Source organism: Natrix helvetica, assembly GCF_964273705.1.
Source record: "Natrix helvetica genome assembly, chromosome: Z".
Lineage (NCBI taxonomy): Eukaryota > Metazoa > Chordata > Lepidosauria > Squamata > Natricidae > Natrix > Natrix helvetica.
In genome coordinates, this window is record NC_138554.1 from 111,011,082 (window position 1) to 111,035,676 (window position 24,595).

The 24,595-nt window shown below is 34.2% G+C and overlaps 1 protein-coding gene across 3 annotated transcripts in view; it reads left to right on the forward strand.

Annotated features, from left to right (window-relative positions):
- CDK6 (cyclin dependent kinase 6) overlaps positions 1-18,298 on the forward strand; it is a 141,306-nt gene extending 123,008 nt beyond the window's left edge. For all 3 annotated transcript variants that reach the window (XM_081932260.1, XM_081932258.1, XM_081932259.1), the window contains exons 6-8: positions 6,199-6,249; positions 10,277-10,412; positions 12,226-18,298. In XM_081932260.1, the coding sequence (XP_081788386.1) occupies positions 6,199-6,249; positions 10,277-10,412; positions 12,226-12,372 (334 nt within the window). In that variant the 3' untranslated portion in view covers positions 12,373-18,298. The remainder of the gene's footprint in view (positions 1-6,198; positions 6,250-10,276; positions 10,413-12,225) is intronic.
- Positions 18,299-24,595: the final 6,297 nt, after the last annotated feature.

Sequence of the window (24,595 nt, forward strand, 5' to 3'; positions counted from 1 at the left end):
CTGCACCAAGTGGAAGATCCAACAAGTTCCTAATAAACCTAGCAGACAACTTTGTTTCCCAAAAGGTAGAGAAGGAAACAAAAGGATCAGCCATATTGGACTTAATTCTCACTAACAGAGAGGAAATGATAGAAGGTGTTGAAGCCACAGGAACCTTGGGGGCAAGCGATCATGCAATACTGGAATTCAACATTATGCAAACACAAGTAGTAGAACAAAGTCTAATTAGAATCTTGGACTTTAAGAGAGCTAATTTCAATAAACTTAGAGAGAGCTTGGGAAGGATTCCATGGATGAGAATCTTCAAGAGGAAAACAACCCAAGAAGCTTGGGAAATTTTGAAAAATGAGATTACAAAAGCTCAGTCTAGCACAATACCAAGGAAGAAGAAAAATAACAGCTCCCAAAAGAAACCAGCATGGCTGCATAGAGAATTCTCTGACAAATTGAAAGACTAAAAAAGGTAAGTATAAAAAATGGAAAGAGGGGGACATAACTAAGGCAGAATATCAGCAAATAACCCGAGCCTGTAAAGATGAAGTGAGGAAAGCTAAAGCTCACAATGAAGAAAGAAGAAAGGCTTGCCACAAAAGTAAAAAATAACAAAAACTTCTTCCAACATGTTAAAAACAAGTAAAAAGTTAAGGAAACAATTGGTCCATTGCTAGGAGAAAGTGGCAAGAAGGTGACAAGCAACAGGGAGAAAGCAGAACTATTTAACTCATTTTTTGCATCTGTCTACACAAAGGAAAAAACAGCACCACAAAAATCAGATTAGGAACACAAGTTGAAATAGGGAAGAAAATGGTAAGTGAGCACCTGTCTACGCTAGACAAGTTCAGATCACCAGGACCGGATGGATTGCACCCCAGGGTTCTGAAGGAACTGGCAGATAAGATCTCAGAACCACTCAACTATATCTTTCAGAGATCCTGGAGCACCAGGAAACTGCCAGAGGACTGGAAAAGTGCTGATCTGGTTCCCATCTTCAAAAAAGGGAAAAAATCGATCCAGGAAACTACAGACCTATCAGCCTGACCTCAATACCAAGGAAGATTCTGGAAAAGATAATCAAGCAGCGAATTAGCGAACACCTAGAAGTAAACAAAGTAATAGCCAAAAGCCAACATGGGTTTGTCAAAAACAGATCATGCCAGACTAATCTTACTCCATTCTTTGACAAAGTGACAAAATTAGTGGACCAGAGGAATGCCGTCGATATAGTTTACTTGGACTTCAGCAAGGCATTTGATAAAGTAGACCATAAACTACTAAGCATCACCACCAGATGGATTCATAACTGGCTGACCAACCACACTCAACGTGTAGTCCTCAATGGAGCTGCATCTACATGGAGGGAAGTATGCAGTGGAGTACCCCAAGGCTCTGTGTTAGGCCCAGTACTCTTCAACATCTTCATCAATGATTTGAATTAGGGGATAAATGGGGAACTCATCAAATTTGCAGAGGACACCAAGATGGCAAGAATAGCCAACACTTCAGAAGATAGGCTTAAGATATAGAAGGATCTTGACAAACATGAACATTGGGCATTAACTAACAAAATGAAATTCAGTGGCGAAAAAAGTAAAGTTCTACAAAAAAAGAAAAATGCACAGGTACAGTATAGGTGATACCTTGCTCAATAGTAGAAACTGTGAGAGCGATCTTGGAGTCCTAGTGGACAACCATTTAAATATGAGCCAGCAGTGTGCAGCAGCTGCCAAAAAAGCCAACACAGTTCTAGGCTGCATAAACAGGGGGATAGAATCAAGATCACATGAAGTGTTAATACCACTTTATAATGCCTTGGTAAGGCCACACTTGGAATACTGCATTCAGTTTTGGTCACCACAATGTAGAAAAGATGTGGACACTCTAGAAAGAATGCAGAGAAGAGCAACAAAGATGATTAGGGGACTGGAGACTAAAACATGAGGAACGGTTGCAGGAACTGTTTAGTTTAATGTCTAGTTTAATGAAAAGAAGGACTACGGGAGACATGATAGCAGTGTTCCAATATCTCAGGGGTTGCCACAAAGAAGAGGGAGTCAAACTATTCTCCAAAGCACCTGAGGGTAGAACAAGAAGCAATGGGTGGAAACTAATCAAGGAGAGAAGCAACTTAGAACTGAGGAGAAACTTCCTGACATTTAGAACAATTAATCAGTGGAACAGCTTGCCTCCAGAAGTTGTGAATGCCCCAACACTGGAAATCTTTAAGAAGATGTTGGATAGCCATTTGTCTGAACTGGTATAGGGTTTCCTGCCTAGGCAGGGGGTTGGACTAGAAGACCTCCAAGGTCCCTTCTAACACTTCTATTGTATTGTATTTAATAGCGCTCTTAAGATCAGATGACTTACTGACAGAAATAATCAGGAAACTCTTCACACCAGCAGTTACCTATTCAGTATATCTACCTATATACTATAGAAATCTTTTTTTGGCCTATTTTACTTTGTTTTCCTTTCTTTCCAGATATTGGAGGAAAGGTATAACAATGTTTGCAGAGCACACCTGCCCTTCTGCCATGGAGAAACCTGATATTCCAGCCCACATCTCTTTCAGTATTCGTTCTGCAGCAATACAAATAGTCCTTTCCTTTTTAACAACCATGCATTCGGCAACCATTCAGTTTTTATGGTGCTGAACGAGTGATGGTCACAAGTGGTTGTCAATGTTGTAGACATTCCAATATTCATATGGTCACACAATCAAATCCAGGCATTTGTCAATCATTTTAAACTTATGACAGTTGCAGTATCATGATCTCCATTTGCAACTTTTCTTGCTGGCTTCCCTAAGCAAAATCCAAAAGAAAGCTGGCAGGGAAGGTTGCAAGTCACTCCTGTAACTCACTGTCCCTCCTACCATCTTTTCTTCTGAGCCCAGCTGCAGAATTCAAGATTCTGGGGATTTCATTTTCTGTAGTGCCAATATGCAGTTATTTCCCACCCAACCACCCCCGATACTTCTACCTAGCTGGCTATGCTCACACCATGGCAGCTACATGGTGGCGTGCCCTCCTACCTCTGCAACAGGCAGCAGCACTTACATCATACTTCAACAGCTACACCTTGAATTGACCCCAGTCCACAGCACTTACTGCCACTGACTTGCTTGCAAACTGCCCAAAAATTGCAACTTCCTGCCAACTTTCTTGTTGTCTTTGCTTGTTAGAAGCCAGCAAGTAGTTGCCAGGAGATCCTTGCTTAATGACTTGTGATTCTGGTTTAACGAGGGACTGTTGGGATTGCTATTGCTAGGCAATATAAGCCACAACATACAGGTAGTCCTCGATTTACAACAGTTCATTTAGTGACTGTTTGAACTTATAGCAGCACTCAAAAATGATTTATAAATTTTCACATTTATGTTGCATCCCAATGATCACATGATCAAAATTCAGACACTTGTCAACTGACAATCACAATGTTGTGATTATCTTTTGTGACCTTCTGACAAGCAAAGTCAATGGGGAAGCCAGATTCACTTTACAATTATGTTACTAACTTAACAACTGCAGTGATTCACTTAACAATTATGGCAAGAAATTTCATAAAATGGGGCAAAACTCACTTCACAAATGTCTCACTAGCAACATAAATTTTGGGCTCAATTGTGGTAATAAAATGAGGACTACCTGTAGTGTTTTACGACTGCATTGCTAAGCAATGAAAATTCTGGCCCAATTATTGTTGGTAAGTGAAGTCTACTTGTATGCATCCTATTCTTATAGATGTGATTATTTAAAACCTGTGAATGATTTTTATTTGCTTTTTAATATATGGCTATGACTGTATGACTATAAGCATAACCTCTTTAAAAGAACTGCATAATATTTTCAGCTGCCATTTATTTACTTTTAGGATTATATAAATATACAAGATTTTCTTAATCTTGTTTGGTTTTTATCTCTTAATGTTACATTAACCCCAAGAAAGTATCTATTTGTGTGTGCATGTGTGTATTAAATATATTGGCACAAAACACATACTCATTCAGTAGTTCTGTAATTTGGTACTAAAGTAGGCTTTCCTCTCTTATCTATTTCTGGTAAGGTTAGCATTTGTAAAGAAATTCTATTTTCTTACCATTCAGATTGAAATTAATTACTGGGACCAGTATTTTTATCTCTTGAATTGGCACCTTTACTGCTTGACATTAATAATAAAAATTGGACAAAATGATCCTGTTGGTCAATATTAATCCTTAATTACAAAGGTAGAAAACAGAAATGACAAAAGACAGCTGCTTGAATCATTCTAATTTTCTGCTTTAAAAAAAAGAGGGATTAGATTTTGACCAGATTTGAACCTGTTATTTTTAGTTTAGGTTTTTTTTCTATCTTGTTTTTATTTTGATCTTTATGCTTAATTTTTAAACCCTATCTGGAGCGTTGCAGTTCACTAGAGACCACATGTTTTGTTTACAGAAAGTTTCAGGTTCACTCCTTTATGTTATGCCCAGATTATAGAATGGAAGGGAAGGGGAAAATATAATTAAAAAAAGAATAGGAAATGAACAGAATGGAATTGATTAGAAGCTGGAAGGGACCTTGGAGGTCTTCTAGTCCAACCCCCTGCTCAAGCAGGAAAACCTATATCATTTCAGACAAGTGACTGCCTAAACTCTTCTTGAAAACCTCTAATGATGAAGCACCCACAACTACTGAAGGCAAGCTGTCCCACTGGTTAATTTCCTCACTGTTAGGGCCTTTCTCCTTAATTCTAGGTTGATTCTTTCCTTGATTAGTTTCCATCCATTGTTTCCCTCTAAGACTTTGCAGTGTGTGTGTGTGTGTGTGTGTGTGTGTGTGTGTGTGTGTGTGTGTAAAGGGTTGGACCAAAGTCCCTTCCAGATTCTATTCTATTCTTCTATCTCTCTATATATCTCAGCATGGCTTCTACGTTCCTTCTGACTTCCATCAACTCATGAATGATGTTATGTCTTTTCTTAACATGTTCTCTTCCTTTCTTCTCCCCATCCCACCTTTTTTCTAAATGGGGTGGGATGGTGGTAGAATAAACCTGCTTGTTTGACCTTGCTGCTTAGCAGCATGCTTCTTCTATACTATGGCAAATGCGAACTGTTATTTCTCAGTAAAAAGGTTACTTTTATAAACTTTTGAATTACAAATTTTTATAGAGATGTGTTTTCTTAGCCTTTGGATTCTGAGTTGTTCTATATATCCCAAACTGTAATAATATAGGTTCTGGCATTCTTTGAAAGAAATAAAAACAAAGTTCCAGAGCTATATATCACAAGCAGATGTTTAATCAAGGTATCTAAGTAAGCTGGTATTTTATTTTCCCCAGCATCCTCTCATACAGAATTTTGGAATGACACATAGCTACTCCACATTTGATTTTGGAAGTTAATTTTTTTTTGTTTCCATATCTGCCTTTCAAACCAGAATTTGAAGCTGCTGTATTGGCAGTTCTAAAGTTGCTCTCGTGGCTCCATAAAGTTGTTTGGATTAGAAATATTTCTTTGCTAAACAAGAATTTCCCTTTCCTATATAACATATTTGCTAGATTTTGTCATGCTGTGAGGTGGTTTCCAATGAGTTAATCTGTTGAAAATGCTTTGTTATTCATGCCTGGCTCAGGATTAATAATTCTTCAAGAACTGGTATGAGTCTTGCAAAATTACCAATTTAATGCAAGAGTTTTTTCAACTGCAGAATTTAGGGAGTTTCCTCAAATTAACCCCGAATTTGTGTCTATGGTTTGAGTTACCAACATCCATCAATTAAAGAAAAATAAAATGATGGTTTATATCTACTAATATCAAATTCTCAGTGTCTGCAATTAGCATTGTGTATTAACCCAAAGTATTGTATTGTTACAGAGAAATATATAAAGCAGATGACTTTAAAAACAAATCAAAACTTTTAAACATTTTCTTTAGAGCGGTTATAAAAAAACAAGGGTTTTTTTTCTGCCTTGGTGATCATACTGACTTTTTTTTGTGGTGGAAGTTGACTGAAAAGCAGCTTTCTAAAAGTTCAGTACTAAACTCTGGGAATAGGGTGCATTAGATGAGGCTCAAAATGTATGCTTTGGGGCAGTGAGAAATTGAAGAAACAAAAGTAATAGTATTGGGAAAACACGGGAGAAAGCCAGACGGTTGATCTTAAAGTATATTTTAATTACTGTGCTGAAAATGTATGTGCTTTCTTTTTCTTTTTTTAGGCCGCTTTTCCGTGGTAACTCTGATGTTGATCAGCTAGGAAAAATCTTTGAGTAAGTTCTAGCTTCTTGCATTTTCTGTCAAGGTCATTTGCCAATTAATTGGTTTTTTTGTTTGTTTAATAAGTGTACAGTATTCACTCATTTTGTTACATAGGATTATTGCTTCTAAACTGTTTTACACTATAGGTATTCCAAGATGATTGGATCTGGAATAAAATGTATGTAAGTTCCACTGATAGCAGTGAAATACGATTAGGCAGAAATAATTTCCATTGTTTTCAATAGGAACCTCATACAATTAACTCACCCTGGATCCGACCAAGTGCATCCTTCAGTGGAGAAAATTAGATGTTCCTTTCTCAAACTTTTTTCAGCAAGACTTTGTATTAAAGTCTGAGTATATGGAGGCCACCAAACTTTACTGCTTTGTTTAATTTTTAAAATACATTCTCTGCCAGCATTGCTGAAGTGTGAATCCTACAAATATTAAAAGTTACGCTTATTCTTAGAGATCCTTCATAATTTCAAAAATGTTTAATGATAATCTTATTGCTTCTACTTCTTCAGTTCTAAATTAATCAATCATCTAGTTATGATTCTATGCTGTATTGCCTAGGGTAGTTATTGACATTTATTTGTTCCATCTGGGCCAAATAGGAAATCAAGTATTTCTCCTTCTCCCAGTTTGCTATTAGCTCCATCTTTCTTAAGGGTTTTGAGAAGTGGAGTGGGAGAAGGCTAAGGTAGCACCTTTTTCTTATTAAAGATCTAATGAAGATCTAATTAAGACAAAACAAAACATCTAATATGATAAAGCTAAGTATCTCATTGCAGATTGGTTCATTTATAACATTTGTTGTATCAAGAAACTCAAATGCAAATCAATTCTATACAGCATTCAGGTTTTCATCTTTGTATCAATATACATGAAATGTGGTAGTATATTCAATTAAATATTCTGGTTTCTAAACGATATGCACCCAGAAGTTCACTTTTATGTATGGATTCCCTTATAGGATTAGAGCAAGGTAGCATAAAGAAAAAAGGAGTGAAGGAAAGAAAAATGCCACCTTTATAGTCTTCCTAATTTTGCTTTACTTTTTGCTGTTTCACATTTGAATATATTAAATTCTCAGTGACGAAAAATCAGCTGGCACATGCCGGAGCTGACAGTTGGCACACCACCAAAAATGGCTCTGTGTGCCACCAGTGGCACGCGTACCATAGGTTCGCCATCATGGGGCTAGTGGATAGAAAGGCACTAAGCTAGAAAGCATGAGACCATTGAGTTCTCCTTAGCCATGAGAGTCAGCTGGGAGATTTTGGGCCAGTCACTTTCTCGCAATCCAAACCACCTCACCGGGTTGTTGTGGGAACAACAGGAAGAAGAAGGTGCCTTGGATATTTTTGCTTGAGTATATTTGTACAAATAACTCAAGCTGCCTTGAATTATTTGTACAAATAATAAAGGTGGTGTGTATAACATACACACACCTACCTATTTCCTAGATATTTTTATTTTGAATTAAATGTTTTCAATTGTTGGCTTTGGCTTCCATTTCCGCACTTTACACCATAGTTTCTGAATCATCAATTTGGTTAATTTGTCATGCACTGAATTGTTTTTCCTGTGCAATTTTTAAAAACTCAGGTTCAAGTGGTTTCCTTTTTCAGAATCTGGCAGTTATCCTATAGCTCATTTACGTCTAGCTTTATTGCCTTTACTCTATTCTTATAATACAAGAAGCAGGACAGTCTTGCTGCTTTGTTTTGTTTTTTGTTAATAAAATGACACATTGTGGTATTTCTGGTCAGTAAATGTCAAGAGCAAGAATAGTAGGAGGAATATACCCTGTTTTGTGTGTTTCTACTCAATGCAACTACTTGCATAGAAATGAATTTATCCATTAATCAGAAAAAGCAAATGCCAATTTGAGTATTTCTTATTATACAGGTTTCTTGCAGGAAAAAACTCCAATGTTTCTAGCTTTCTAACGCTTGTAGTGATTTTTCTTATTGTTCAAATATTTCCACAGACCCTTATACTGATTTTTTGAGTGAAAATGCTAAATATATTTTAAGATGGACTTCATTACAATTTCTACATATTGGAATATGCTAATCAAAGGAGTAACAGTGAATGTTCTTGGATCTAAGGATATTCAGTGTATATAAATTATAAACACACTGTAAAAATCTAACAGCAGTATCTCTACTGTGCTTATACACTGTAGTTGTTTGAACTTAAGATCTAAAATGTTATAAGTGAAATTTTGTAAAGTATTCAATCTTAAGATTTATTTCATTGACCTAAATTTCTTACAATACAGCTAACTATAAAAATGAAAGTTGATGGCAATGCTAATTTCTTTACAGAGAGCTTTCTAGAAAAAGTATTATGTGGTGCAAAGAAATTTTAGGTTTAGGTTTAGGTTTATTAAATTTATAGACCGCCCCCTCTCCCCGTAGGGACTTGGGGCGGTGTACAGACCGTTCGTATATAAAACAACAAAACATAACATAAAACATCAGACAAAACAACGCAAACATACCGTCTGTATATACAACCCAAACTAAGTAAATAATTAAAAACAATTCTAAAACCAATTTAAAACCCCAAAATTTAAAATTTAAAAAGCCATCCAGGAAGGTCAGTAGTGGGTGTTCCCTGTAAGTACAATTACAGTTACAATTAGGCCAGGCCGGCTAATCAAAACAGGTGGGTCTTGAGTTTCTTGCGGAAGGAGCAGAGGTCCAAGGTGGTTCTAATATAAAATTTTAGTTTTATAATACTTGTACAACAGTTCCACAGATCTCCTGCTTATCCTGCAGTGTGCCTTCAGCACTGGCAAGAATCAGTGAAACCTCATGTGGCTCTTCGATAGTCAAGATTGGCACATTGTCTACCAAAGGACGAATCTTCCACTAATGTCATTAGTATATCTTTCAGAAAAAAACAAAACAAATCATTAAAACCTGAGGGATGCTGCACCCTGGTGGCATAGGTTTTTAATTCCAAATCATCTGACCTAACTTGTGTCTTGTACTATATTAACTGCCATTATAAAGTCTGTGTGTTGCATTTAAGAAGAAGTGAAATCAGAACTAAATAGCCAACTTTCCATCTGTTACAGGCCATGTTTCTTTTTTTAAAAGCTTTTTATATAGCCTTTGAGTTCTTTAAATTCTCAATTGCAACGTCAAGCGAATTATGTAATTGTATGAATGACCACATATATTTCACTTTCTTTTTTTCCAGTATTACTTTACCATTCCCAATTTTAGACTATATATTTAGACTGTATACAGCGTTTCCCTGTTTATATTTTAAGGTGCAGTGTACACTGAATTTTGTTTAATATTGATGGTGTTAACCACATTAATGTGCAGTTATGAGATACTACATATGTTCCTATTCCAAATCTTCAAACTGATTTTCTAATAAAGAATAATTGAACATTCCAGGGAAGAATATAAGTAATTTGGACATGAGACAAATAGTTCTTCCTAAACTATTTAAAGGGCATCAGCTCAACTCCGAACCATCTATGCCCATGATGGTGAACGTATGGCATGCATGCCAGAAGTGATGCACAGAGCCCTCTCTGTCGGCACATGCACCATCACCAGCTGGTATTCCAGTTTCCAGCACATACATTCGGAGCAGCCAGCTGGTCTTCATGCGGACTGGAGCACCAGAAATCCAAAGACCAGCTGGGGGTGGGGGGGTTTCCATGTGTGCATGCAAGTCACTTGCGCAAATGGAGCTTCTCTCATTCACCTGTGCTTGTGTGACTTGGTTGCCAACAGGCTACAGAATAATAGTGGTCTGCAGATCGGGGATTGGAGGCCTGTGTTCTAAAACCATCTATTTTGTTTACTTTTTAATTGAGATTTTATCATTTCAGTTGTCATTTTAAAAGAAAGCCTTTAATGTAAGGTGCTTCTACAATTTTATATTGAAAGTTCTTAAATAAATGAATGAAAATTCACAGTTGAGAACCATCATCAGATACTGAAACATAGTAAGAATTAATGTTTTGCCTGGAATAAGTGCTTGTTCTTATCTTCTCTACAGAGTAATTGGTCTTCCTGAAGAAGAAGATTGGCCTATTGATGTTGCCCTCCCAAGGAATGCTTTTACTTCTCAATCCCCACAGCCCATTGAACTTCTTGTAACAGATATTGATGAACTGGGCAAAGACTTGCTACTTGTAAGTATCTGTCATAGTAAAATTTTAGAAATAAGCAGCCTAACACAGAACAAAAAAAGTCAGCACTACATAGTATCTGTTGCTGAGCTGAGAAAAAATGTGGAAGAGTCTTCTCCAGCATCAAATAAAAACCAGAAGTGCTTGGGAGATATCAAGAAATATCCTCAAATATAAATTTTGGGAGGAGATAAGAATCTCAAATCTAAAGCCACAACTTCATCTTCACTACACAGAATAAACCAAAAACACCCAGTAATCACAAATTTCTTTAAGGGAGACTGTGAAAAAATTACTTATTTTTTTGTTTTGTTTTTATTGTTAAACTTTATGCCTCCTGTCTCACTAAAGGCAACTTTAGGCTGTGTTATCCCAAAGGAGTGGGTCTTTAGTCAAGGGTATAGAATAACTGCATTCAACTGCTAGAACCTCCTCCGAAATTTTTCTTCCCCCTCAATAGCAGCCCATAGTATCAGGGTTTGGAGAATGTGCGACACAATAAAATAAGGTGTTAAAAAGATCAGATTATGGTGTCCTTTGAGCCTTTCTTGAATTAAAAGGTTTAGTTATATTAAAAAATTCATATCAATAACTGAATGTATTCTGTTTGCATTCTTAAATAATTTGCATCATGATTGACCATAAACAGACTCCCGGTGTATCATATCAATGCCATATCTTAGGCTGATATTACCATTGATTTCTGCTAATATACATGAAATAATAGTTTGATGATGTCTGCTTTTTCCTAAGTAATATTTTAAAAGAGGATACGCTCTATTTGAAATAATTTAACAAGATTTAGATTCTTTATTAGTGGCACCATTATTTTACCTCTGTAATTCATTCAACAGGTTTTGCAGGAAAATAGTTCTCTTTTTCACAGGTCAAATTAACACCTTAACAAAAAAAATCTGAGATAGAATAATTGCAGTATGAGAAATTAGCATATCAATCAATATAAATTATTAAATTGTGCATTCAAAATGTATTGTAATTTAATAACTTGTGTAATAACTGTTGTGCATTACAATAGTGCATGAAACGAAATATTACCCATACAGTACATGCATATTAATCATTTAAGAAACTGGTGAGCAAATGAAATATATCCCGTAGAATTGCAGAATATATATCTTTTTCTTGGTAGTACAATAACCCTCTTTGACTTGCCATCAGAATTGGGATTGAAACTTTCATCGCTAAATTGTGCCCAATTTTGTGATTTTATTGCTCCAGTCATTAAGGGAATCTCATGGTTGTTAAGTGAATCTGGCTTTCCCTATTGATTTTGTCAGAAGCCTCCAGGAAAGATAATAAATGACAATCATGTGAACCAAGACACTTCAATTATTGTAAATGCATGCCAAGCGCCTGGATTTTGGTAATGTGATGGTTGTAAGTGTGAGGACTGATCATCACTGTTCTCAGCACCATTGTAACTTCAAACAGTTGTTAAATAAATGATTGTAAATTTAGAATTACCTGTATTCAAACAGTTTACTACTGATTATTCTCACTATTTATTTTTCCAATCTAATCTAAGATTCTTTGATTTTCTGTAGGCCTCTCTTTCAAATATTACCTGTATTTGATTCTTCAGACCTTTTTTCCCAATAAGTCAAGGCTAATTACATGCCGCTCCTCTTAAAGCAGTGCTGATGACAATATAGACAAAAACTTTAAATATATCTTTAAAAATATCATTATCTAATAAATCTGTGTCTTTTCTTGTTAAATCATCAGCAGTAGAAAAAGTGAGTTGCTGGATCCATCAGTGTTGCCCGCTATTAATAGTTTTCTCTATCTTATACAGAAATGTCTGACATTCAATCCTATGAAGAGAATATCAGCTTATGATGCCTTAACCCATCCTTATTTTCATGACTTGGAGAAATGCAAAGAGAATACAGATTCTGATGTGTCCTCCAGTCAAAACTCCACAGAGATGAATTCACTGTAAGGCTTTATCAGGCTAACCTAAGGAGGAACAAACTAGCTTGATAAGATCACTGTTAAAGGTAAAAAGCATCATTGTATGTCTGAAAACTTTCTTGAAGACTTCACATAATTATGTAGTTCTTCAAAATGATGCTCTGTCTCTCTAAGGGGAAAAAAAAACATAGTTAGGCATGTCAAAACAATGCAAGATACAAAAACTTTAAATAGATTTCACTGAGCTTGATGTTTGTTAGTCTATCTCGAAATCTACCGGATGAAGAAGCTGTTGATCATTTTGCTGCCTTTTTCTCCTAGCATTGAACAATGCCACCATGGATTAGAAGAATTAAGAGTCTCTGCCAAAATATGACTTGATTTCTGTTTCTGGGTGCTGAAGTTTGACGTGCCCCTTCTCTGGGAGTTATGGTGGTAGTTTGTTTTGCTGTTTATTTCCTTGATCATGAATTCAGAAATATTGTTGAAGTAATATTTAAAAGAGTGACACTGAGCTATTAATCTCTTTACCCTAAAGTTAAAAGAAAAATGTAAAAAATACATCTGGCTATTATAATCCACAGGTTCCTTCCCTAATAAGAGATGGGAGATGATAACTTTTACTGTGTCTGTGACTTAATATTCAAATATTAATAATATATATATGGTAAAGGGAACAGCTGGTTTTAAAGAAATTAATTTGTAGCGATCTTTCCTATCATCTAAATTTATGTCAATCACTGCACAACATTTCATCTTTATCTTTTCTGATAGTATAGTTCTATGACTTTGGAAGTTATGAATTTCAGATTTATCATTTTCAGATTCAAGGATAAAATAAGAATAAAAATAAGTGTTCATATCTACTTGTGTGTATATATGAACACCTAATTTTGCTTACTCACACATGCACATGTATACATAAACTAAAATGGCAACCTGAAAATATCTCCAAAATAAGCTCTGTTAAATTTAGTAAGGCACAACTATTTATAGAATTGATTCTTTTATAAATTACAAACTATTCCCACTTATTTGAGGCTAAACTCCCATTGAATCACATGTGAATTTCTGCACAGCACATTAAAAAAAATCTGAAGTCCTGTGTGGTTTTCTCTTGAGGGTAAATTATTTTGAACAAAATGTGCTTTTATTCAACTGCAGATATATTTAAAGACTTTGAAATCTCTGGACAATAGAGTAAAATCCACAGGGATTATAATGGAAGTACTATACTAAAGTACTGTATGGTGGTGTAAACATGGATCTAATTTACTGAGACTTACTTCTGAATAAACATGCAGTGGATTATGCAATGAGAAACCAGGTGCTCATAGCTGACATTCAAGCCTGTATGTCATTATTGCAATTAACTCAGGCATCAGACCACATAGCCTTTACATTTGTTTCAAGTTTGCTTCCAATCTGACATTTAATATAATTCAATAAATTTTATTTTTCTATATGAAAATATTAGAAAACCATACTGCTCTACTCTGCTTTGCCTTTCATATTTGCTTTATCTGAAAGCCAATGTTAATGAATAAGTCACATGGATATGTTAGCACAAGTATTTTAAATCTTGCATTAAATGTCTGTATGTTTTAGAGTTTTTGTAAAAAAAAAATAGAATTTTAAAAAGAAAATTTATTTTTGTAGTATGATTTGATGAAATATTCTTAATCCACGTCTCACATTGTAGTATCTAATATAGCTCCAATGCCAATATATTAATGGTTGCAACAAATCAGAAGATACAGGTGCTATTGGAACTAATCGATGAATTGTATTCTTAATTATTATAATTGTTGCTCTGCTATCTAATAATCTTTTTCTGTTTACTAAGTTGTATCAACTATTTCTTCATACTTTGAATATTAATTCCTGGAATAAGTCAATATTTTCCTGTATAATATTCATTCATTTTATTTGTAGCCTATATAAGGTGTGAAAAGGTGCATGAATCCAAAAATTCAGCATTGCATTTGATTTGTTTTCCCAAGTAGTATATCTCAATAATTTGTTCTCAGTGGAACATAGGTAGGCTTATGTGAATATCCCTTTGTTATATCCCTTTGTTATATAATGTCCTCTGTCAAGACTAGTCATCCAAATTACTAAACAAAATGCCCTGCTGTAGAAGTTTCTCATAGTTTGTGTATCTATTTCAAATAATTTTCCAGAAACTGAAACTCTGCTATGCTGACTTTTTGCATTTATCTTGAACTTCGGTAGAGTAACACCATGACTATTGGTTTTTAATTAGTACAATTGTAATCCAGATTGAATTTAAGAGAGATTAGTGTTTTATGGAAATATCAATGAAACTATTTCTGACTAAGCAACAGTAGGTATGTCATACTTTGCAAATATGAGCAGTTCAAGTAGCCTATTATATTTCCATGTTTTACATTGTGGAGAAGCAGTGAAGCTGACCAGAAGAAATACTGAGCAACAACTTGTTAAAAGGCAGAGCTCCAAATGTTGAAAATCCAATATTGTATTCCTGATATTTAGTTAGAAAGGACAAACCTACCTTGAAACTTGGATAGTTGGTTTAATACAAATAGTGTGGACTAGATAAAGTAATAGTTGAATATGGTTAAATGTAGTTTCCTCTGTTCTTTATGTTTTTACCTTTGCTGATGAATCCTAGTTATTAAATCTATATCATATAAGTTCTAAGCTGAAATCTAATTGCTTCTATTAGTTTCAAGATACTTTCTTTAGAAATATAAGAATATTTGTTCTGCTATTCATGCTACCAACTATTTGCAATAGAAATTATTCAGCTTTATGTGTGTTCATTTAGGTTTGGCATAGACTTAGCTCAGGGAATACCTGCAGAAGAATCTCTCCTGCCACCAGTTCAGTTCCTTGGCTCTGACCCAAAGGACTTGCCCTAAAACTCAACATGGGCTTGCAGTTTCCAGGAGAATTTTTCACTTTCTCATTTCTGACAGTAATTCCTTAGGATGTGACAGAAGACCCTCTAAGGAGTTTTGAAGTGGAAGTGATTCAAAACCTCGCTGCACATTTGGAGCCCACCATTTACAGTACATACAGCTCTTTGGGCTAAAGAGCAATAGATCGAATGCTGAGAAAAAATATTCCGGCAAAGTTTTCTTGCAGCATGATGAGAGTCTTTTGTGTATTGTGTGTGTATTGTAACCTGCACCAGCTATATGTTCACCAGCATACCATAAAATGTTTGTTTTGTTTATGAGAATTGTTTTAGTTAGCTAGTCTCATTTTTAATAGGATTCTTCTTTCTTCGCCTGAATATACTATATACTTGCATAGCAATTCAAAGTTTGCAGTCTAAGATAACATATAATGACTTCTAGCATCTTTGATTCTATTGCAAAGTTACATTGAAATTTATTTTTAGTATCTTTTATTTTAACCTATTGGACAGCAATATATCTCAAGCTGGTCCTGCTTGCTGTCAGCCATTTTTATGACTATCCCTCTTGCTGAAAGTTATGTTCATGCATGCCTTTTGTTACTTGTTTATATAAAATACGCATACATTATTCACAGATTACATTGAACAGATTTCTTGGCTGCTAGAAATTACAATTACTTTAAATCCAAAAAGATACGATCTCAGGTATCTTTGCACTTACCAGTATCTTCTTTATGGCTTATAGATTTTATTGTATTGCATATAAGTTTATTCAGTAATCCAGTACACCATGTTGAGTTTTAAAAGGTTAAGCATATTTACAGTATTTTTTAAAAGCTTTTAGCTAGTGGTTTAGAAATTTTCTACCCTACATGAGGTCAAGATAAATTAACCACAGTATTTTATTAAATCATCAACAACTATTTTGTATTCATTATATTTAACTTAATACATATAGATATAATTTTAGTTGCAGAACACATGGAAGTGACAAATTAAATGGAATAAGTAAGAGTCAGGATTTCAGAAAACAGTGTATGTTAGTGTGGAGAAATTTCAAATATTTAAGCAGACCTTAGCATACCCTTAAATTTAAGCATCCATCTGATCATAAAGAACAGGAAATAGCATGTAGCTCAGAGAACTGCAAGTAGGGAAGAGAATGAGAATATGCTATCACCTTTTTTTCCCAGCATAGAAACCAAGCAGGTTGTTAGAAATCTCTATAATAGCAATTGCTGCTGGAAGGCACTCAAAGCTTAAATCTCCTCTGCCAGTTCACCAAACGCTAATAAACTTCTTTTTTGCAGGTTACTAATCTCTAAAACCTTATTTTGAAGACTGTTTTGATACATAAATATTGACTTTCATCCAACAATTTGCTTCCTTCTTTTGATATTCAGCACAATGTGTTCATAATGTTGTTATTGTCAACAATTAATATAATCAGCCAGTTGTATATTTAGCAAATAAAAGCTTTTGAATAGTTTCAATACACATTTTAAAAGATCTTGCAGGGAAAATATTATTTGATTGTTTTTTCAAGTTTGCAGTCTGTTTGCTTCTTTTCATATTTATCTGATTACAAATTCTAGTGGAATTTTCGTATATAAAAATTAGAACTGCAAATTTCTAGGAGTATGCTCACAGTTCTGCTGCCTGCTTCCATTTTGATGAGCATGTCTAAATCAATCCAATAGTTGCAAATATCAGAGACAATAAAACAGGTATTTTGCTTTCAGTTAACATAATTTGGACATGTTTAGAAGTAGTCATTCACTATTTATGCTGTTGCATTCATATAAATATTGTGGTCCTCCACTTGCTAAATGGACATTTCACCTACTGAAATCAATGACCCTTTCAAGTACTAAGTTCAAGATTGAATGATACTGTACATACTCACATATTATTCACATTTATATTTTTTTCATTATGCACTGTGCAGAAAAATCATGAAGAATTTGCAGTGAATTATCTACTTATTTGTGGAGTTTCTTTCCATTTTATATGTAAGGAGCATGTTTTCAGTTTAAAGCATATAGAAAAATGAAAGTACAACTCACATCACAATTAGACTAAAATTGTGGTGAAGTGCTGGAAGACTCAGGATAGAAAGATCTGAATTGGGAGTGGGGGCAAACAGTACTAGAGATGAGTGACACAGAACAAATAGGTTTGATGAAATACCAGGACTCAAACCTAATAATCTTGAAGAAATATAGGCAGATGAAGCTAACTGGCAGTCCGGAAGAACTAATTTACCATCATAACATAGGAGAAACAGAAAATGATACAAAGGCATTGAAACAAAATCGACATTTAGTTTCATTTCATAGATGTAAGCCTGAATAGAAGCAGTTAGCAATAATTGAAAAACCAGCAGCTACCAGCAGGGTATGATGTTTGAAAAGTGGCAGAGATAATTGTGCCATCTTCTACTTTTCAGTCTAAATTAACTCATGTCATTTAAAGCTGACTACCCAAGGCTAAATAAAGCCTTTTCTCTCAACTCTCATCCGGATGGCAAATCCTCTGGCTGCTGATGCCATGCACAATATATTCTTCATAAGTCCAGTGTTGGTGGGTTTAACTTGACAATTTCCAGTCAGTTACATCCATTTTTGAAGGGTATGCATTGTGCATCACAAACTTTGATTTATTAGGATCTATTGTTTCTCCTATCCATTGATAATGTCTTCCAATTGCAGGTGTATCTGTGGAGAGATTGGTGAGGGGGAAATGACAGTTGTATTATGTCATCAAAGAATGTGAATATTTGTGTGAGTCATGATGAAAGTACACATTATATCATTTCCATAATAGTGCATTTACAATATTGCTCTCATTATGGCTCATTATGGTGCCTATGTCTGATTTGTGAATATAAGAAATCAGCATGCCCCTTTTACAAAATATGTACTATACTTTTCAAACTGCTTACAGTGCTAGTGACTAGATCCTCATGTTCTGCTAATCCATAAAATAGTCTGTTGGGTTATGTTATAGCATATTATATGAACTCAGTCATTTTGGGATATTTTTTTTATATCATACTAGCAACTTGTATGTGCAAATTCAAAAAATATGTGAACCCTATTTGTGTATTTGTTTTAATGATCAGTCTGTTGTAGGATAGCAATGGAATAGAACACCTAAAACAGTGAATTATATTTTTACACTTTTACTATTTGCTGTATAGTATTCTTTGCATGTTGAAATGCACATCTAAAATTATTTCTTTTTAGGTGTCTACAGTCCATAGAGACTATTTGCCCTATTGTGCTAAAGCAATTCAAATTGTGTGCATCTGCTGTATATGCTCACCATATGAGCAAAGAAGTTGGTTTCTGGGGCTCAGTTTGCCCTCCTAAGAATATGACCATTCATTGATTAAATATTTTACTCAGTAAGATTCTATAGATTGAATATTATAACTTGAAATTCATTTTTTGAAAATGGCAAAAAAATGTCTATATATTCTGTTATATCAAAATATGTTTTCGTCAGTGCATGCGTCATTTAATTTTATTTTGTTACATAATCATATTTTTATGTTCATAATATTTTGGAAATGCAAAAATACATGATTACCAGTTTTCTGTCTGAAGTTAAATTACATTTACTTTGTTTTGGACTACAATCCTAAAGAAAGTTTTCCGTTTTAGAGTATATCAGTGGGAATTTTATAAAGCGGCTTGATCGAATTCTACATTCATAGGCCTCTTATTTTTCTTTTCTGAGCAATGAATTAATGTTCACAGAGTGAGGAATCTGCTGCCTTCCTCAGACAAGAGAATGAGAAAATTCTGCACATAATTCCAGGCCATGGGTACTAACATTATTCTTCAGAAATCACATTCTAGTGAATTGCAATTGCAATTACGAATAAAGAACAATTCTATGTAAACCAGGTTTTCTACACTCTGCTGAGAATAGGGTGATCCCACAATGAGATAATGTGCTAGTGTCTAACACAGCTGGCTGTCTCACTTAATGGTATAAATGTTGATAGAATTATCCTAATGATGCTATTTCTCTAGCTCAGAGGTGACAAACCCTGGGCCCAGATGCGTCACGCGCTGGCCATGCCCAACCCTGATTTAACGAACGTGATGACAATGTGAGGACACAAGTTTGACACCCCTGCTCTAGCTCAACTGCTTTGAGCTTTCAAGCCTAGAATTAAACCTGAGGATTTTCAATCAGCTGACTTTTCTTCAGGATTACAATGCTATTTATTAGATGGTTACAGTTTGAGGATTGTCTCCCTAAGCAGAATTTCTCTTGAAACCCTTCCATCTAAACCGGTTAATTTTAAATGTGTTTACAGATACAAAAAAATTGCAGTCTCAGGTTCTTGCTTAGTAACTGGCTGATTTAATGAAGATACATGGTTAGTAACTGCACTCAAACCCAATTGATAGGGTCAACATTTATTTCCACCTTATTGTATATCTGCAGTGTAAATGATTACTATTTTAAATGATGTATGTTACAAGTTACTAAAGTGGATCTCTCAGCTACTTGGAGCTGAGATAAAATGTATGTAGTCTTAAAATTGTAAGTGTAGGAGATCTGGACTCTTGCATTATTTTCATTTTTAAAAATGTTCATTATAGATTGTGAGCTGTTAATCTTATTAGACTAAAAGGTAGACAGAATTTTAAATAAATCACCTGAACAAGCTGCATAGTATAATATTTGTATTTTGCCATTAAAGAGACAAAGCTTGTTGGATGTAGTATCTTTTAGATCTTGTTTTTGAAAAGAACATAGGTGAACTTGAAAAGTTTAAATAGAGTAAAATTTATAGAACAGTACAATGTAAAATATTTTGTGGGAAATTAGTTAGATTTAATTAGCTTTTTTCTTTTTTTTCTTTTTTGTAGTTTTTAGAAATGAGTCCATGATAACTGATACATTTTAGCTTTGATAACTCTGTATATAAAAATAAAATTATGTGACAATGATTAAATAATTCTAAATTTTTGAATGGGGATGCCAAGGAAAAAAACACTCTACTGTGTTTCTAGACACAATTTGTTCAGCAGAAGACATTTGATTGAAGATAGTCGCTGTTATACCGATGTTGTTAGCATAACAGAAGAGACAGTATAAAAGAATAGTCTAATTGTTTAACTACAAATTAAACAACACATTCCATATACTGAGCTGACGTTTAAAAGCATCAGTTCCATGAATGATCCATGCTTTAATTTAAATAACATTATACTACAATAAATACTAGGCCACTGCTTGTGTATAAAGTTTTAGAGAAAAATTGTGGATTAAGATAAGAATTGTTCTTGTCAAGTCTTAGTTATTTTTGTTCTCTTATTATAAATTAAAAGGGGAAGAAGTGAAAGTGAAATATTGATGAAGCCCATTACGTGTTAATTATTATAGTATAGTATAGCCTTTATTGTCATTGTACAAAATAAATACAACGAAATTGGTTTATAAACTGGGGCCATTGATGATTTTAAAAAATATGAATTGGATGTGTCTGCACCTAATTCTAGTTCAGCAGGAACTCAACATGTTCAGAGATTCTTTTTAAGAGGACATATTGATTAAACCTGAGATACATGGATGTTTTTAAAACTCTTGGTGTACAGTATTACAGTATTTAAAATATTGGCATTGACCAGTTTTTAAATTTATTTTATTCTGATCTTTAGCTGTTTTATCTCTGTTTTCTTGCCATCAGCCCAATTTGAAAGCAATGTAATATAATTGTAGCCTTCCACAAAATTTGATGAATCACAAAATTATTCTCAGTTGGAAAAAAAAGTTCTCAAAATTTGACCTGAAGATAACATGGATTACCACCACTATAAAAAACAAGTGAAACTTTGCTTATGAAATCAAACAATCCACAAAAGAGAGTGATTATGTATCACAGAACCAGCCAAAGATTAAGTTGCCTTCGATTGAAAAGATATTCCACTCCAAATATTGTTACTACTGAGTGTGTTGTGAATGGAAAAAAAGTCGTGCATACCTTTCTGAGCAGAATCTTCCAAGACTGTATGAATGGATCTGAACTCTCCAGTGCGATATAAGGAAGAATTATAGCATCTAATACTTTTAAATTTTAGTGTCTGTGCTTAATGGGGCTTTTATATTATGCTGTTTAATCTAGAATTATTTTCTCTGTTCTGTTAAACACAGCCCTTAGAATTAAGCCATTAGAACTCTTAATATGAGATGGCAGCATATTAAATAAATGAATAACATAAGAATGATTCTGTCCTAATTAAGTCACTTTTATATCAAAATCCTTATGATTTTTGGATAATTGCAGTAAAAGTTTCATTAAACTAAAAATAGCACTTTCAGTGGAGCATTACACGTAATATGAGATTGTACTTCGTTCTTCAGTCATGTCCTGCTTTTTTGGATAAGAGCATCATCATTATAAAACTTCTTCAACAGCTGTTTTTCAAAGATGCATAAATTGATGGAACATAGTTATTGCTGTTTAAAGAATCTGTGTTTCTTATTCAACTAGGTGATGTTAGATCAGTTTGCAACGAAACATCATGGATCAAATTACATATGTTCTGCTCTTTCAATGTTTGTTACATCCAAAAGTTATTTTAGAGTATCCATGCTATATTATAGCTACATTCTGCAATAATGACAATGCTGAAATTCTGTGAACGTTTATTGCAAGTAGTTTTGTTAAGCAAGGGTAGAAATGTACTGTATGAAACAATAACATTTATGGCTAGATATGAACCTGTTTTATATTACCACTTTTGAAATATTATATATTATAAAAATATTGGTGGGCTGCTTGGACTAATTATATGCATATCTCAACATTACTTTATTAGTAGATGTCATCAAATCTGCTAATTTTAGAGGTTTTAGGAAAGTTTCATTAAAGATTTGAAAGTTTAAGAAAATATGTGCAGAAATATCATAATACAGTTCTGTGTGACTTGTAATACTTCTCTGTGTCATGGAAATAGTCTATTGACAGGCAAAAGATTGAAGAAGATATGCAAATGTATTCACCTCCTGTCCATTTTAAAGCAGGATTCCTTGATGTAACAAATGGACATGATTGGGAAGCAATGGGAAAGTGATACCACACATATGTCAGTAAACAAATTATTCAAATTATGTAATTAATGATGAGAATTGATATTATGATGTGGTTTCTGTCAAATACGTAGGGTAACATAACATTGCAGTTTATTTTCATTCTCACAGAAATTTAGAGCACAATCCTTTAAATGATTGTTGAGAACAAACCTTCCTTAGTTGAGTTTAACACACCAGATGTGTGTAAAAGAAGCAGCCAAATAAGAGGGTTAGTGTTGCTTGTTAAATAGATTTTATATTTAAGTAGTATAATATAGATGAATTGTTGATAAAAAATGAGATGTTTAGATTTGCTGTTTGAAACACAGATATGGAACTAGATATTTTTCTGTTTGTAAGGTAAAAAACCAAGTGCATATAGTTGAAGATAAGTATCAGTATGAAAAATTAACTAGCAAAACATTTCAAAATCAGGAATATTATTTTTTATTTTAATTAGATGAAAAGCATTTTGAAAGAAATAATGTCTTCATATATTTTAGGCACCTATCTCAGATTTACTTTTATAAACTTTGTAACATTGAAATGTAAAAATAAATGCAAAATCTTCAAGTAAAGTATATTAAATTGACAACACAAAGTTTCCGTGTCTGATTTTATCATTATTCTTTGAATTGTAGTCAGTATCGCATCAGCACAAGTAGAAAAATTCTAACATGTTATATACATATTTTGTTCTTTGTTTAGGGAGATTTCTATAGTAAGTAAGTAAAGGCACGAGAAGTCATGGGCTTCTTGTTTGCTCCAAGGTGTAAACCACTGAATTTCCAACTGAATATATTTTGCCACATATTTCCCAAATTATATAGCAATAATTTGTATATATGCAACTAATTATTGTCTTTTCTTCAAAACATATTTAACCATAGTCATCAATCTCAACAGAAGTATTTTGTTGTTGATGGAAATGAGATTCACAGTTTATTTTTCATGAAAAGCTCAGCTTTTGCTTCTCATGGAATTTTGACTTTTCAGATTTATTAGATAATCCCAGATATTACATATTTATTTTCTTCAGGCATTTTTTTTTACATCTCCACCATCTATCCTTTTTGGCTTGAAAATCTCTTTTTGTGTAGCTACAACTCCCTATTTTCTCCCTCCCTCCCTTTTCTTACAAATCTAAGCCTGCATGTAGATAATCACCATTGTTTGTTTGTTTGTTTTGTTAAAATTTTTATTAGTTTTAAAAAAATTTACATAGGAAAAAGGGTAAAAGGTTATGGATCATTTTGACAGCTACATCGTGCGGGGGGGGGGAGAAGCCCCCCCGGGCCTCGCAACTTTTACAAAAAACAAAATAGAAAACTATGAACATTTACATAATACGAATGAATAATTCATTCATTCATAATAAAATTCATAATAAAATGAAATTCAATGGTGAAAAGAGTAAGGTTCTACATTTAGGCAACAAAAATGGAATGCACAGGTACAGTATAGGTGATACCTCGCTCAGTAGTAGTAACTGTGAAAGGGATCTTGGAGTCCTAGTGGACAACCGTTTAAATATGAGCCAGCAGTGTGCAGCAGCTGCCAAAAACGCCAACACAGTCCTAGGCTGCATCAACAGAGGGATAGAATCAAGATCACGTGAAGTGTTAATACCACTTTATAATGCCTTGGTAAGGCCACACTTGGAATACTGCATTCAGTTCTGGTCGCCACGATGTAAAAAAGGTGTGGAGACTCTAGAAAGAGTGCAGAGAAGAGCAACAAAGATGATTAGGGGACTGGAGACTAGAACATGAAGAACGGTTGCAGGAACTAGGTATGTCTAGCTTAAGAGAAAGAAGGACTAGGGGAGACATGATAGCAGTGTTCCAATATCTCAAGGGTTGCCACAAAGAAGAGGGAGCCAAACTATTCTCCAAGGCACCTGAGGGTAGAACAAGAAGCAATGGGTGGAAACTAATCAAGGAGAGAAGCAACTTAGAACTGAGGAGAAACTTCCTGACAGTTAGAACAATTAATCAGTGGAACAGCTTGCCTCCAGAAGTTGTGAATGCCCCAACACTGGAAGTCTTTAAGAAGATGTTGGATAGCCATTTGTCTGAAACAGTATAGGGTTTCCTGCCTAGGCAGGGGGTTGGACTAGAAGACCTCCAAGGTCCCTTCCAACTCTACTATTGTATTGTATTATTATTGTACATAGATATTAGCAGTTTTTAGTTTAACACCAAATTATCAGTATGTTTCAATCATTTTACTTTTGTCACTTCCT